At 32.9% G+C, this 17,098-nt stretch overlaps 2 protein-coding genes and 1 long non-coding RNA gene across 3 annotated transcripts; 2 read left to right on the forward strand and 1 right to left on the reverse strand.

Annotated features, from left to right (window-relative positions):
* Nucleotides 1-1,799: 1,799 nt before the first annotated feature.
* LOC9327158 (F-box protein At3g49450) lies at nt 1,800-2,624 on the forward strand. The gene has a single exon (XM_002891050.2). It carries the CDS (start codon nt 1,800-1,802, stop codon nt 2,622-2,624), a length of 825 nt encoding a protein of 274 aa, XP_002891096.1.
* Nucleotides 2,625-4,107: 1,483 nt separating this feature from the next.
* On the reverse strand, nt 4,108-6,057 carry LOC110224623. Its single transcript, XR_002329126.1, has 5 exons — nt 5,597-6,057; nt 5,400-5,458; nt 5,141-5,244; nt 4,484-4,770; nt 4,108-4,390 (listed from the first exon to the last, which is right to left on the reverse strand). It is a non-coding gene; the product is annotated as an uncharacterized LOC110224623 (long non-coding RNA).
* A 7,562-nt stretch (nt 6,058-13,619) lies between these two features.
* LOC9327159 (phospholipase ABHD3) lies at nt 13,620-16,955 on the forward strand. The gene is made up of 14 exons (XM_021014723.1): nt 13,620-13,982; nt 14,054-14,143; nt 14,225-14,286; nt 14,375-14,475; nt 14,555-14,644; nt 14,743-14,865; nt 15,094-15,171; nt 15,344-15,429; nt 15,557-15,605; nt 15,750-15,806; nt 15,964-16,094; nt 16,169-16,252; nt 16,323-16,389; nt 16,476-16,955. The coding sequence occupies exons 1-14, from the start codon at nt 13,732-13,734 to the stop codon at nt 16,794-16,796; spliced, it is 1,590 nt and encodes a 529-aa protein (XP_020870382.1). The 5' UTR covers nt 13,620-13,731; the 3' UTR covers nt 16,797-16,955.
* Nucleotides 16,956-17,098: the final 143 nt, after the last annotated feature.

Here is a 17,098-nt window from a genome sequence, read left to right on the forward strand (position 1 = left end):
GTGGGAGAAAAAAAATGTCAAAAGATCAAAACCTTTCGTTTTCTATATTGTTTTTGGTTTTTTGTACATCAAGAATCAATCCTTGCAAAAAAAATTTTCTCTTTTACATATTACAAATTTATATGAGAGAACAAAACGATGATAAAATGAAACGGATCCAAAAATCGGAATAATATCACAAAATATTTGCATATCATCATCAATCTTTTGACAAGTACTGGATTGACGATCTTCTAATATTTTTCTATACCACATTGATGGACAATGATATGAGTCAAATTAAGACCTAAGACTACTCTCTCAAATAAGAAATCGCGTGTAGCACTTTAGGGTCGAATTCCACAAAGCTCTCGTGTTCACACAATAGACTAACAGGTTTTGAATTAAGCTAAACAGAAAAGATTGTAAATTAAATAAAAGCAAGCGAGTAAAATTGGTTGTAGATTCAGATGGGAAAACGTTAGGCTTAGGGATTTCTCAGGAAATAAACTAATAGTAAATCTAGCAAATTAATTAGGATTATTTAACGAACCGTTCTTGAACTCAAATCACTAATGAATAACTAACCACCTCTCGATGCGATAACTAACAAGCCTAATATCAGTAATTCCACCTCTCGATGCGAATTCTTAGATCTAGACTAGCATTAAATTCAGGTTTGATATGTTCACCTTAATAGATAGGCCGATTCTTATTACACACCTATAAACCAGGCTCATCTAAGATAGTTCCAGTAACAAGTGCCCTCTCGGATCAAATACCTATTATCCTATGATCAAATTATAGGTGATCAAGCTAGAATTAGCATTAAGAACAACCTAGATGAAGAACTCTATGGATTAATTCTAACAGGTAATCAATTTGCTAGTTCATCTAAATCCCAATGAGAATCCCTAAACCTAACAAGAAAACTACTCAAACATGGAGATTGAAGCAAACAACATGATTGAAGTAGAAATCAATAATGAATATAACAAGAAAATAGGGTTTAGAAAGATCTTCTCTAAAGGGAGTCTCCACAGGGTTTTGCTCCCAAATACAAAAGAGAAAAGGAGAATAGCCTCTCCAAGCTTAGGTCTAAACAATGACCTTAAAAATATATATATATATATATATATATATATATATATATATTTTTTAAAAACATGCAGGGACTTCTTTGTAAATAAGAAAAAGTTCTGGGACGATTCTGCAAATCTTCATAACTAGTCTAAGTATTGGTAAACAGGACTTATATATTTGTTTCAACACGTGTTGTTGAAACTTAACTGCAGTTAATGACTCCGTAACGGCTGTTAAATCACGGGGTCGAATCCACCAACCAATTAAACATTAGGTATTTTTAGGCAACATATATTTAAATGATGTATTTTTATTCCAATTAAAAAGAATTGGGTATTAAACGTCCAAATAAAAATTATTTTGGATTTTTTTTTTGGGAATTTTCCCTCTAAAAAACCTCCTAAAATCTCCCAAACATTCATGACCTAGGTTTTCTTTTATTTCCATATATATCTTTTTTTTTTTCCTTTTTACAAAATTCTTAATATAGATTATTATTATTGTAATTTCAAAAAAGTTAATATAGATTTCCTTTTTTCTTTGTGATAAAACAGTTTCCTTCTCTATTTAGGAATTATATTAATATTGAAAAACGTTTCATTCCATTCTAGCGAATTTCTTTATTATATTATCTCCCAAACGGTATATAAAGAGAGCACCAAAACGAAATCAAGAGCTTGTAGAACACGCTTAAGCATCAAAACTAAACCAAGAAAGAGATTGTCGAACAAACAAACATGAACTCTGTTTCTCTGCCTAGTGACGTTGTTATGGAGATCATGTCCCGAGTTCCAGGCAAATCCCTAGCCCGATTTCGGTTAGTCTCAAAGCAATTTAGGTCTCTCCTCTCTGATCCTTGTTTCCTCCGCCTCCACCACAGCCGTTCACGTGATTCCCTTTTTACTCTCAGGGCACTCAGGAAAGAGCTGAGCAACTTTTATAAACTAAGATACAAATTCTCTGTGACCAACAAGGCCAATTGCGTCATCCACGAGTTCAAGGAAGATTTTAGTACACATAAAAGGCCAAAGGCCAATGGCCTCCTCCCCATCGGCAAGTTCACGGAAGATTATAGAACACATAAAAGTTCAATCAGAATGTTAAGTTCCCACCACCAGCTCTTATGCTTCGTTTGTGAAGGTGGGATCCATCTTTGTGACCCCTTGAACAAGGAGTTGAGGAATTTACCTAACCCTACCTTTTCTCGGTGCTGTAATTTCAATAAACCTGGCGAGTGTCTCGTCTCCTTTGGATTTGTTGACGCCACGATGCAGTACAAAGTCATCAAGTGGCCTCACGACTTAGATGAAAACCGTACAAGAAGGTTGCCCGCCAGTGGCCTCATCACAGTTTGGAAGAAAGTCAATGAACTTAAGTTTGAGGTCTTGAATATCGATATTGTTGAAGATGGCCGTCTTAAAGTCTCCCCTTGGAGATTGCGGCGTAGACTATGTCCCTATCTCTTACAACTCTCTTCTCAGGTTCACGTGAATGGATATATCTACTGGACCACTAGTGATTTTCAGATCGTGTCTTTCTCTCTACAAGACGAACACCCTTGAGAAGTGCGGGAGAGAGTCTGGAGACTATGACTATGAGCTATGTCACTCCACCGATGGACTCTTGTCTATAGACAACCTTGATATGTTTCATTCTTGTCGACCCCTCTCTTGCTCTTTATCTTGGTAAAGGTCAAGACAATTCCCTTGGGATTAAATTCTTATCTTTTGAGAATTTGGTGTTATCTCCTCGTTAGATCATGACTTCTTTAAGCCTTCTTTGTGGCTATGTGCGTCCGCTATAATGTGAATGTTGTTTTATATTATTCAAAGCTTCAAGCTTCTTGTTGATGTGGATTGTTGGTATTGTGTGATAATACCCTATTTTTACTATCTATGTATTTGGCAGTTGATATTTTCGAAATTAGTTTACTTTCAAAAAATAAATAATTTATTACGTACGTATACATGTGAAAAAATCATGCGATGTATTTACAATTAATTTAGTCACGTAATATTATTTTGGTTCTTTTTTGCTATCTAGCAGAAACTCTTTGATCCTCTTTTTGGTTCCGAACTCTCTTATATCCCTTCAGTTTGTACACCTAGCACTGCTTCCAAATTCTCTTAACCTTGACCAGATTATTGGTGAATCCGCATCTAGTATTGGGAATTGAGTCGATCTTTAATTTTGACCTAAAACTACTTAGTTTTTCTTTTTGCAAAGTGTGATTTCTAGTTTATTTCTTTTGGTATTGAGTAGGCAGATGTTGAGGTATCGTTCAAGGTGAAGGAATTGGAAAAAGCCGATCGATGTGATTGAACAGAGTTGGACCGACCCACAAAAGATATATGGTCAGGGAGATTTGTCAGTAAAGTCCGGTTTAGGACCATTTGGTTTGATGGTTTTGGCATCCAATGACATGGAAGATCACGTCCGTTTACTTCAGAATTTCTAGTCAAATGATGATACTAATGAGAGTTTATTAGCGTCACTGCCATGAACACTAGCAATTCTTTTGGGAAATGTTATTTTCATTTGTTTTTTTTTTCTCTGATGTTATAGAGGTAAATTAAAAAAACGATAAGACCATATGAAATGTAATATCTTGGTTTCAGGAATATGATGGTGCATGAAAAGAGGATTAAAAGAATTGATTTGACCACCTATGTCACCAAAATGCACTTATCTTTTTGGTCAACTGTCCTGAGAGCACTACAAGAAAAATGCACATTCTTAACACGACAGAAATGCTATAATATGTAATTTATAGCGTTTTCATAAATGCTATTTTATGCCCCTGTTATGGTAGGTGCCACACATACGATAACATTTTTTCAGTATGCTATTGTAAGTCGTTTTATTATAGCATTAACCAAATGCTTTAATATACTTTCTTGTAACACATGTTTTGTGCTGTTTTATATTATGTTGTAGCATTTTTGTTTCGCTATACGAATATATTAATTTGATTTATATAAATTTATAATTGAATCCTATTTTGCATAAATTTTTAAATTGGATTTATATATTATTTATATATTTCATAAATCATCAAAATACATAACATTAATATCAAATTAACCAAAACAAGTTTTACATAACATCATACCAAGTCGTATACTACCATCGTAAGTGCCACACAAAATAAACTAACATTAGACAAACTTTTTAGGCTAAGATAGCTACTTGCACTCCGTACATCAGTTTACCTTCATTCCTCCCATGGCCATACCCATCGTAAGCGTGACTTCAGTCTCTTTGCATCTTTCAGTCTTTTAGTGTAAATATATCTCCCTGGAAACATTATTTATTGGCATCCACTAACCTATTCAGTTCAAAAAAACAATACTAAAGTAAATTAGAGATGGCTTTTCAATAGTCTACCCAAGAAAGCAAAATAATTCAGCTAGTTAAGCACCTGCATTCCAAAATGCACTTCTCTAGATATGCATATAAAACTTAAGAAGAAGCTAGTCCCCAAGTATACTAACACTATGATTGATACCAGATCTGCTCCACTTTCTCTAATCATATGCTCCACGTAATCTCAGACAAGAACATATGATTTGATGTTCATTGCAAGATGGTAACATGATTGTGCATACACAAATCTGAAGCTAGATAAGAAATAAAGACCTGAACTTTAAGCTCCACAACTGCAAGCTCATTTTTGATGTTAGTTATCGCATCTTCATGTGTTTTAAGCTGCAAAAATATTTCAGTATTCAACAAACAAGTTAAATTACTCGTTTTGATACAATGGATGTTTTTACAAAGAAAATAGATGAAGTAAAGTAGCATGTTTCCGTGCCCTAAAATTCACTTATACCTAGGTGATTTATCTTACTTTCATCGAGAATACTTCCAAGTGAGTACTAATTAGTCTGCAAGAAGCAAAATAAGCAAAACCAACGCCCATTCCAAACACACAAGCCACACTCCAACAAAAATATCTAAAAGAAAAGAGAACCCGTTAGACCCATTAGCTAACTGACCACAAACTTGATCATCGACAACCATTTCACTGTTTCAGTGATACTATTAATTTAAAGAGAATATAAGTTCATAATTGTACCTGGAGACCAACTGATTCGAATCTTAAGCACCCACCAAAGATAAATTATACATCTTCTCTACTCTTATACGTGTTAATGACTTGGAAGGTAGAATCTTCAGCACCTGCAAGTTTCAACAGCAACACAACAAACCAAAATCAACACAAAACAGTTCAAAACTCTAATTTTTATTCACAACAATGAGATTTTTATTCACAAAACTGTTATAGTAATACTAATATCAAATGAGATATGTAAATCTAATAGGAATAAGCTTACATAACACCAAACAATGTTAAGTAACAAGCAAGCCAATAATGAGGCAATTCGTCGAACACCTGGGGGGCATGAAAAGCATCATCAGTTTTTCGGCCAAAAGCTTATAAGATTTTAATCTAACCCAAATCGATCAACTGAACCCTAACAAAATCTAACCCAAGTGCTTATAAATCTATTGAACCCAAACAAAATCGTACCTGCGGATGCAAAAGAGAAGGATAAAGAGGGAGGAGGCTGACGCAATTGAAGAACGAGCGTCGAAGATGGTTTGGGGCTTCAAGCCAACGAAATTGAAAGCTATGGTTTATGGTTATCTGAGACAAGCGACGACGACGGACAATGAATCATTTATAGAATTTAAGAAGAAGAAGAATTTGGGGATGAAATTGATAGAATCCAGTAGATCCAGGGGTGTATAATCATATTAAGAGAGTGAAGAGGTAAATGAGAGCTAAGGAGAAGTGAATAATCTAGGAAGAAAGGAAGAATCGAGGAAGAGAGCGGAGAGGTAAAGGAGAGAAAGAGGATGGAGAAGTTATAAAGAAATTAGGGTTTGGTTTTTAATTTGAGCGATTTCTTATTTTTTTGGCTAAGTGTTGGTGTTATGGGCAAATTTTCGTTAAATATTTGGCAGTCATAAGTGATTTTATTTCCGGATCTGTTATTATAGGGCTTAGCTTTTCTAAAATGCTATAATATAGTTATCAAAATTCGAGTACCATCTTTAATAACAGATGCGAAAAATGCGCTATCGTAATGTGCTATCAGTGCTCATATTTTTTGTAGTGGAGAACTCCATAGTTAAGGGTGCTTGAGCTGGAGCAATTTCAGGATAGGTGACCTTCCGGGAAGTGATTATCGGAACTGTGTGAGTGAGGACAAAACACAGGGAAAGATCATGTGATGATTTGTAAGGTCGATAAACAAATCTTTAAAGCCTCCCGGACGTAGCGGACCGGCCGTCGGAATATGGTGGGTCCACGGGCCGAGAGAGAACGTGGGGTCCACTTAAGGTGGCGGTCGGGGCGTTACAAAGACCGTCACCCCCGACGGTGTGAGCTCTCTTGACTCCACACTCGTCTGGGTGCGGTTCTGATACCAATTGTAACGTCGCGACCCTCATCTCTCTTAATGAGTCTCATGTCCATTCGAGGAGACAACCACAAAGGAGACATCTAGTATAAATAAGTCTTTCGCGGTAAAAAATATATCTGTCATTACCTTATAGTGCATATTAAAATTATATTTTCATCAATAAAACTGTCATCATACGAAAAAACTAGCTCAATTACCCGTGCCTTACGCGGCCAAATGAAATTATAAAAAACACATTTAAAAATCTTTATACAATAAGAAAAATTAATAGATTTAAAATTACTATAAACATAATGCAATTAACCAAGAACATTGCAAATACTAATATCGAATGGAACAATAAATATCGAATAAAATATGGATACAATGTCAGATTATTACAATTGAAACTCTAAAAAAGTTATACCTATTTTTTATTAAATTTTTTTTATATAAATCAAGTTTTTTCACGAATATTATTCTTTTCAAATTTGGTGATACATATAATGAGTTTATTTCTTATTCAATATTTCTAATTCTAAATCATAAAAGAACTCAAATATAAGAAAATCCCAATGTTTAATAATATATTACAACTTAAAAGACAACATATCAAACTTAGAGTTATTAAAATTCTTGAAAACACACTAAAATAAAGGAAAAAAACATAACAAACTTAAAAGCCGAGATTTTTAGTAGTTACACATCTATCCAAAGTGTAATCTTTGTTAGTATCCAAAGTGGGTTTTAGACACAGCTTGAGTAAAGTCCGGAGATACTAATGATTTGGTACGAATTCATATTCGTATTTTTTTATGTACGTTTCACAATCCTTTAGATCCTCCTCACAAGTCCCAATATTAACAACCTCACTGATCACATCTCACAAATCATTCAGAAAATTATACAATTAATTTTCACGTAAAATAAAAGACTGAAATTTATTTAGAGAACAAAGAACTAAAACATATATATCAAAAATAATTTATACAGAAAAGAAACTTTCCAACCAAGTAATATCATCGTAATGAACACCATCCTAAGACGTGTAAAATTAACGAAATTGAAGTAGTTTCTATCTCTAACAATGTCCATTTTAGTAATCTTAGTTGCATGTATCGATGATTAGTAGCTTTGATGAGCCAAACTGATCAACAACCTTAAAAATAATCAAAGTGAAACCAATGACCAATAGAAATCTTAGAAACAAAGCGATTATAAACCCACCTCTCAAAGAAGTTTTAATCTTTGAACCTTTTACAAAAAAAAAAAAAAACATTGTGAACACTACTTTTAATAATCGAGTGAAGGGAAATTTTGTAAGAAAATCACAAACCTTCCTATATGATAGAAATCATCACTAAACTCATACCAAGCCCACCGAAGTTCTGTCTCCATAAACACAAGATCTTGACCCGAATTCTATATTCATATTTTGTAGAATTCAAACGTGACATGTCATCAAGAGGTTTGTATTTCATCGTAGTGCAATCTATCTAGCATGAAAGAAATTAATTAGTAACCAAAATATGAAAGATAAAGAAGACTAAAATAATAGAAAACAAACTTACGTCTCAACTTTAGGCATGAAAATATCTTCGGTTTAGGGATAACCAAGAGATTATTAAAAAGATAGGATGAAGAAAAAGAGGGGAGTGGATTTACCTGAATGGTTAGGCATGTTTTCTTTTGTTTCTCCTCTTTCTCGCCATATTCCAAATCATGTTTACGCTCGTGAGAAATTTCGTTCGAACGATAATTGAAGAAAGACTATGAAGCAACCATGGAACAATCATGCATGATCTTAGGAACGATGACCGATTTTAGGAACGATACAACAATGTCCACTATTTTGTACATATCCTTCAAAACAATAAAATCTAATATTAATTAAAATCATATCTAAAAAATGTAAAAAAAAATAGACGAAAGAAAAAAAAAATTATAAAAATCTGATAATTTTAGATCATACCCGAACACATCCATTGACATAATTAATTAATCTTTTTATTAGGGTAATTATTTTCGTGGGACAAAAGAAAAAAAAAAACAATATAAACAAATCATTATTTTTGAGAAGTGTATAGGAAATCGAATTAGAGAAATACCTTAGTTTCATTCTAGTTTAGTTTGCAATTCCACGATCCAAATTGTTTATGCATGTACCAGATCTGAAGAAAAAAGTGCTAATTACTAACATAATAGACACACATAAAACAACAAACCAATTATGAAAATCAAAACATGTAATCGGTTAAACTGTAATCCTCGTTTAAGAGGTCGATCAACAATAGGCAAAGATCTTTGAGATGATGCATCATAAAAATGACCAACTTTATGGTACAAATCAAAACTATAAACCATAACGAATATGCATAAAATAAAAACTGTGATGTTTGTGTTTTATGAAGGACATCCTATATTTATAGGGATTTGTAACATAGAGTTTTAGGGTTTTACATATGATGGTGTAAATTATACCAGACCAATTTATTTTTTTCCAAAAATAAGCCCACCGAATATGTACAGGTATCTTAACATTTTTGTAATATTCGGTGCAATTTTTTTTATATAAAAAAGGAAAAAAAAACTATTTAAAAGAATTAAATTAGGCAATTTCATTCAAATGAGGGCAAAAACGTATTTTTAATTTCTGAGAGTGAACGTGAGCACTTTCACATTGTGCAATTGTCTAATCTTACCTTAATTTAACATTTTTGTAAAACAACAACCTAACATTTTTACAGAATATACCATATTAGTATATATTGGTTTAATTAGTAAATTTAATTATGAAACCACAAACTTAATAATATTCTGTCATTTATCTAGGAAATAATACATGTCATCACTATAAACTGATGCAAATTCAACACTTTCGATAAATGGGAAATAAACATTTATTCAAAAAATATACCAAACGTGTCTTTTATGGAAAGGAACATATTATCATAATTTATTTATATATTTATTTCGTGATATATACAAAAAGTAATCTCATATATAGAGTATAAACTTTTTATAATGTATGTAACATATATCTGAAAAAAAACATATATCTGACAATTATATAATAATACGCTAGATGTAATTAAATTTAACATTATTTTGGATATCTCTTTTTAGCTATATATATGTTAAAGATATATAATAATACTCTTTATTTTTTTAATCGAAAATTTCACTTTTTTTTTTTTGAATCTAATGTTAAATTATATTCAAAAGAAAAAATAAACGTTTTTACAACGAAGTGCAACTTATGTTTGAAAAAGAATTGAAAAATTTAGCTGAAAAGAATTCTAAGAGAATTTGTAGGTATTAGCTTCGTGTAGCTAGCCACATTTGGTACGCCTCGTCGTATCTTCTATCTCCCATACGTCGAAGAGTTGTGATCCGGTTTCTGACTTGTTTATCTATCCACTTTGTGATGAGTGGTGCCGAGTGTTGATCTTCACCGTGCCTACGACCATTTCTCTCCCGCCATATCATGTAAACAGTAGTTTGAAGGGCGTATCGAATTAGGAAGCTCTCCACTCTTCCTCGTTGATTATTTGAAACATGGTCGATGAGTTGTGACCAGCCTGTAGTGAACCGTGCTTTGAGAATCCCCTTAGCAGTAGGCTCCCAAATTCCTGAGGTAAAAGAACAAGCGAAAAAGAGATGATCTCCCAAATTTCACTTTAAGATTACCATCGAAAAAGTTAAGAATACCAAAAATATTTAAATACCATAAAGATAATCTGTATTATATAACGGTTTCATCAATTGATAACGAAACACAATTCTCATATACATTTTCATATTTCCCTTTTTAATAACTAATCACAATATAATATAATCATATTTTATGAGAGCTAAACATCGTTAAAAATAATTGTCAATTAACATGATTTAAATAGATTACAATAACCAACGCAATATATTATTTAAAAACCTAATTCAAAGTTAGTATACACCAATCGATTATGTATAAGTCATTTTATTGGTTTAACACCCGATCAGGAATCTAAGATATTATATTGGTTTGACACTCGACCTTACTTTAAGATATTATATAGGTTTACCAATCGTACATATATTGAATTTGTAATCACAATATCTAGAATAACATAAAATTGTAAGTATAGTTTATCAATATTGGATTTTCAAATCAAAGTACTGAAACGTCTTATAGAAAATAATATATGAAGACTAATAAAACCTCCTAAAGAAAGAGAACACACCACGATTAAAATAATAAAACCAAAACTCCAAAAAATCTCAATGTTCATTTTCTCTGTCTAGAAACACTTGTGCAAGCCCTTTTCCCTCGAATCCTGCAAGAAAACAAATTGAAGAAAGCCAAAGAAATCAGAAATTTAGTAGTACCTGATAGGGTGATTCATGGAATTAAACCAAACCACCTTAAAGAGAATTCAAATCCAAAATTGGAAAATTAACGAATTCATTATGCAATAATGTCAAACACAATAAAAATCCATAAACCATAATTGTATCAACGCAATTACCGGTGAATCAGTTGCCGAATAAAAAAGATTCATATTGATGCAAATCAATAATAAATTAAAAAGGGATTTTGAACATTAATAAGATTCACATAATCACAGATCATAATTAGACCGAAGTTAAGAGAAAGAGGAGTAATCTTGTTACCGAGTGAGTAGCATAGAGCTTGAATCTATGAAGGACATGCAAGTCAATCAGTTTGGGCCTCGGTTCGAACCGAGCTAGATTAATCTTCCCCTCAAAGTTGGGTTGACCCCGATTTCGAATCAGTCGATTCAGAGAAACATCAGATAGAGAACATATATAGGATATATAAGATATATAATGTTTAGCTAAAAAATCTGAAAGGGTTCAAAAAAAGACACATGTTGCGACTCATGATTTGCCCCTGAATTTAAAAACGTATTTAATGTGTTTTGAGTATATCCTAGGGTTTAGTTCAAAAAAAAAAAAAAAAAAAGTATATCCTAGGGTTTATAGGAGCCAAAAAAGCAAATAAATAAATTAATGATAAAATAGAAAATATAGTTAGATAATAGAATAAATTTTCGCAAGATGAAACAAATCTTAATATCTTTTTGGAGATTTTATTAATTAAATATTTTGTTTTTATTTCATGCACCAATTCACGATGTTTCCAACAACACCAACCTGCAAATTCATACACAAACACCATTAAAGATGAGGATCGATCCACTAACATAACTAAAAAGACATGAACTTAAAAGACTACTTTACCTTTTTGTTTTGGTATTTTTCTTACTCTTCATCATCTTTTTCCATACTTTCGGTGAAGATTAACCTACAAAAATAAAACACACGATTAGATGATACCCAAAAGTTATTTATTTGACACAATCAAACGAACATACAACTCAAAAAATAAAAGAAACAAATCAGTATTATCATATAAACACCAATTTATAAAACACAAACACACAATACACAAACTCGATTCATGAAAAGAATCGTAGCTATATGAAAAAATCATAATATCGAAACTATTTAATGAGAATAAAGAAACTAAAAAACTCATCACAAATTGGCAAAAATCTTTGAGATCTTACTTTCCAAGTGACCATAACATAAAAAGGAGGAAAAAAAAACGACGACGATGCATCATAGAAAAAACCAAATATGAGGTACAAAAAAGAACTATAAACCATAATTGCTATGCATAAAAAGCCAGCCGTGATGTTTGATTTTCAATGGAGGCATCATATATTTATAGGAATCTCCTGCATAAGGTTTTAGGGTTTTACATATGACGGTGTAAATTATACCGGGCTATTTTCCGTAAAAATATAAGCCTAATAAGCGAATTAGGGTTGAAGAAACGAAGACGGTATGTTTCTTTTTTCACAATTTCGATTTTAATTTAACAAAATGGAAATTTAACTAATCTAATCTCATTAAAGAGGGGGGGGCAAAAACGACTGCTCATATTCTGAGAGCGAACGTGAGCACTTTCGACTTCTCCTTTAATATATAAGATGGCTCACGTCGCTTCAATAGAGAAAAAAAAAGAGGCCACGTTATTTTGAACAAAAACCCTAAAAATGTTATGTTGATATAATGATTTTAATGTCAAGTATGGTAATTGATTTAAACAAGTCTGTCATAACAAGGAAGAAAAAACTGTGACTATTGTAAATCTTATTCTACTTATAAAAATCAGCTAGAAAAAAAAAAAAAAACTGTCATCAAAGAGATTCAAAATTACAAATCTGTCGTAACATGAAACATTATACAGGTCATTCTAGAAATTTTATTTTTCCTTAAACAAATCTGTTATCAAACGACAAATTTGTGGTAATATAACTTAATCTGTCACAACATAAAACAACTCTGACATAACATAAAACATTATATTTGAAAAACAAATCTGCTGTTACATGACAAATTTTTGATAACATTATAATAATCTGTCATAACATATAACAAATCTGCAATCATTAGACGTCATTCTAGTTATTAATTTTTAGTTAACAAATCTGTTACAACATAACAAATTTTTTCAAAACTTATAAATCTACCGCTTCATACAAAATAAATCAGCCAGACATTACAATAAGTCTGACACAAATTATGAAAGTCCGTGGTTGAATAAAAAAAATCCGCTACAATTTTTTTAGTCTGTCGCAACCATATTCTAAAAAATCTGTAAACTAAATAAGTCTGCCCCAAAAAAATCTGTCACGGTCAAAGAAGTCTCAATATATAGATTAATCTATCACAACTAGACAACAAAATTTTATAAAATTGTTGGAATTAATTTTGAAAGGCAATTTTGTATTTTATTTGTTTTACATATGTGACAAGAGTATTTTAGACATGAAAATAAACCAATTAACCCAAAAAAAAATTGAGACAATTTAGTAATTAAACTCATAATTTAGGTTAATCTAATAACTTTCCAAGTAAAATCCTTCAAAACTGGTTGGCTTCAAGGCTTGAATTGAATGTTGATGTATTTATTATACAAGTACTTTTTAATCGTTTAAAGAACAAAAACACAAAGAGGTTTAACACGTAAACGGATACAAAAAGGAACGGAACAAGAATTATGCCCACTCTAAGGAACACGAAAGCATTGGCGTGTAAAATTATTTTAAACAAAGAATTTCAAAAAACGAATTAAATAATAATAAACATTTTAAATCCGTCAAAAAATCTTCACCCGCCACTGAACCATGAAGATCCTTCTCTAATTCCTATCGCCGGATCTGCAAAAAAAACCACACATCAATCAATGGAACAAGATCCGATTCTATCTCCATCTCCATACGATCTTCTCTTCCAAGCTCTCTCACTAATCCCAATTCGTCACTACCTCATCGCTCTCTTCCTTCTCTGTACCATCTTCTTCTACAATTTCCTCGAATTTCACTTCCTTGGAGATGCGATTCTTCGATATTTCAGATGTCGCGTCAATCTCATTTATAATCCAGATTCTCCTCTTTATCACGGTGTTGTTTCACGGTGTCGGATTCTTCACGGCCGGTGAGTGTGTACTTAGATTTTGGGGGAAATTTGTGGATTCGGTTTCTGATTTTTTTCGATTTTTTTTTCAGATATGTGGCGACTCCGTGGTTAGCGAGTCCTCATATTCAGACTTGTTTCTTGAATTTTCATGGATTGCCTCCAGTTTTCAGCTATAAAAGGTGATTTGGCTTTTTTTTTTTTTTTTTGAGTCACAAATTGTAAATTATTCGTTGTTTGATAAGATTCTTGCATTGTTTCAGGCAGCTATTTCTTGCTTCAGATGGTGGAACGATTGCATTGGATTGGCTTACGAATTCTGATGGTAAAAGATTTAGTGGTTGAGAACGTTGATTTTGTTAATCATTTGTTTTGTTTTTCGGATCTTTGAATTTGTGTTTGATTTGTGGTAGTTCTTGATGGTGATCTTCACAATCAGAGTGAAATTACAAAAGAAGATACAACGCCTATTGCAGTTATTATTCCAGGGTTAACTAGTGATTCTTCATCTGCAGTAAGTCTAGTTTTAAATCTCTTATCTGGTCCAGGACTGTTCTTTAATGTCTAATTGACATGTATTGGTGATTTTGTAGTATTTAAAGCATCTTGCTTACAACACTGCAAAAACAGGTTGGAATGTTGTTATTAGCAACCATAGAGGATTGGGTGGTGTTTCTGTTACTGTGAGTTTCATAGAGGATTCTGTTTTTCATGTTCTACACGTTGTGCTTACTTATATACATATTTTTCTATAATCTTGTAATGTTGCAAACGAATGCAGTCAGATCGCTTCTATAATGCTGGATGGACAGAGGATATAAGGGTAGTTCTTGGTTATCTTCAACAGAAATACCCGAGGGCTCCTCTCTTTGCTATTGGAACTAGCATTGGAGCAAATGTTCTGGTACTAAATCAGAAACCTCAGTATTTTACTTAGTTTTTGAATGATGTTTAAGTGTGAAGATTTTCTTGTTTTTCATGGACCTTCTGTTGCATATTGCTCTGTTGGCTGCACCATAAGCTAAATGCAAAAATAAAAAGATTTCAGGCTAGAAGAGTAGCTTGCCTATTTAGATTTTTCAAATACCATTGATATGCATGAGAAAGTTCCTTAATCTATCTAATGCTTCAGGTCAAATACCTTGGGGAAGAGGGGGAAAAGACTCCTCTGAGGGGTGCTGTAGCTATTTGCTCTCCATGGGACCTCTTGGTGATCTATTTTTTTATAACTGTCTTCTTCTATTGATTCGTGTCTTAAGTTCTCTTCATTGGGTTCTAATTTTAGACCTTTGAACTTGTAAATAGTACTAAGGGTTTCGTTTGATACAAGTTGATGCTTGATACATTATGTTTTTTCCTTCCCTTTGTCTCTTCCCAACAAGATTGGTGACAGGTTTATTTGTCGGACGTTGAAACAAAAGCTCTACGACAAAGCTCTCACCATCGGACTCCAAGGTTATGCCCAATTGTATGTCCACCACTTTGGTCAAGAACTGCCTAGATTTTGAGTTTGTAAGATGGGCTGAGAGGAAATATTTCCGATTTACTACTTTGAGAAGATCAGGTTTCATTTATAACTTTTAGTTTCATTGCAGGCATGAACCTCAGTTTTTACGGCTTGCTAATTGGGAAGGCATCAAAAAGGTTAGTAGATTAACCACAGACCCATAAGTTATACAGTCTACTTGGTAGATGCAGTGAAACAAGCAGAGTTCTTGAGCAAATAACTTACATATTTCTTTCGCTATCAACGTTGTCTGTTGATGCCCGACTTTATTACTTCATCAGTCACGTTCCATCCGCGATTTTGACAACCATGCTACCTGTCTAGTTGGAAAATTCGAGGTATTAGTTCTCCTCTGTATTATCTTAACTTCTGATGTTAGTTTTCCCCCAGAATTGGCTTTGTAATTGATATATTCATCTTTGCAATGCTCTTCATAATCACCATTAAGTTCTCTGTTGGTTTAATAAAGTGACAACGGGTTGCCCCTATATGCAGACTGTGGATACGTATTACCGAAAATCGAGCAGTACTCAATACGTAGGAAATGTGGCGGTGCCACTACTCTGTATAAGTGCTCTAGATGATCCATTATGCACAAAGGAAGCTATTCCCTGGGACGAATGCAGGTAAGATGCTATGATCTATCTCTTTTAAATCTTAAATCCTGTTACAGCGATTAATACGAAGTTTCTATTGAAAGGGCAAACAAAAACATTGTATTGGCTACAACAAACCACGGGGGACATCTAGCGTTCTTCGAAGGATTAACTGGATCTAGCTTATGGTTGGTATATCTCAGATTGTAACTAATAATAGTACTTCCTGTTTTGACTGCCTATATATGTTGTGTACAGGTGGGTTCGAGCCACCAACGAGTTTCTTGGCGCCCTTAGCTGCAGTCGTTATATGCATATACAGAAAGTAAAGTCTCCTTGTTAGGATTGCAATTTAAATTATTTAACTGTTCTCTCTATTGTTTCCATCCTAAGATTATCAAAATTTTGCAGATTGAAGATAAAAGAAGCTCAGGGTCAAGGAAACAGGAGCCTTCGATAAACCAAGGCCCGTACCTAAACATTGCAGAAGACGGGTTGGTTGCAGCAGTCAAGTACGAGAAAGACACCAATAAGACCACATCGAAGCAGAGAGGACCAAAGCCTAAGGAAGATGTAACAAAGAGAAGCTTTAAGGAGCTGTGTAGGCAGACAAAACGGTCCGTATGGTGGCTTGCTTACATAGGCGTGGTTACAAGTTTCCCTTTACTTGGGATGCTCCTAAACTACATCTCCCGTAAGAAGCAACGACCCACAACAACATCCAAATCCTAAAGTTGCTTCTCTTCTATCATATTTTTTCAATTATCGATATTTGATAGGTTAATAATACTCTTAACTATATATTATAAGAACAGTAATTATGTAGTAGTGCACATGGATTCTTGTATTCGTTTAGTGTTGGTGGGATCATCAAGTGATTTGTTGTTAAAAGAGAGAGAGAGAGATATAGACTCCATTAAAATATTTCTCTCAAATCAGTCTTTTTCAATCTCTCTCTCTTTGAAAACTGATATTTTTAATCGAAAATCAAATTATTTGGTTTTTTTTTTTTTTTTTTTTTTTCATCATCAAAA

This window comes from Arabidopsis lyrata (assembly GCF_000004255.2).
Source record: "Arabidopsis lyrata subsp. lyrata unplaced genomic scaffold ARALYscaffold_1, whole genome shotgun sequence".
Lineage (NCBI taxonomy): Eukaryota > Viridiplantae > Streptophyta > Magnoliopsida > Brassicales > Brassicaceae > Arabidopsis > Arabidopsis lyrata.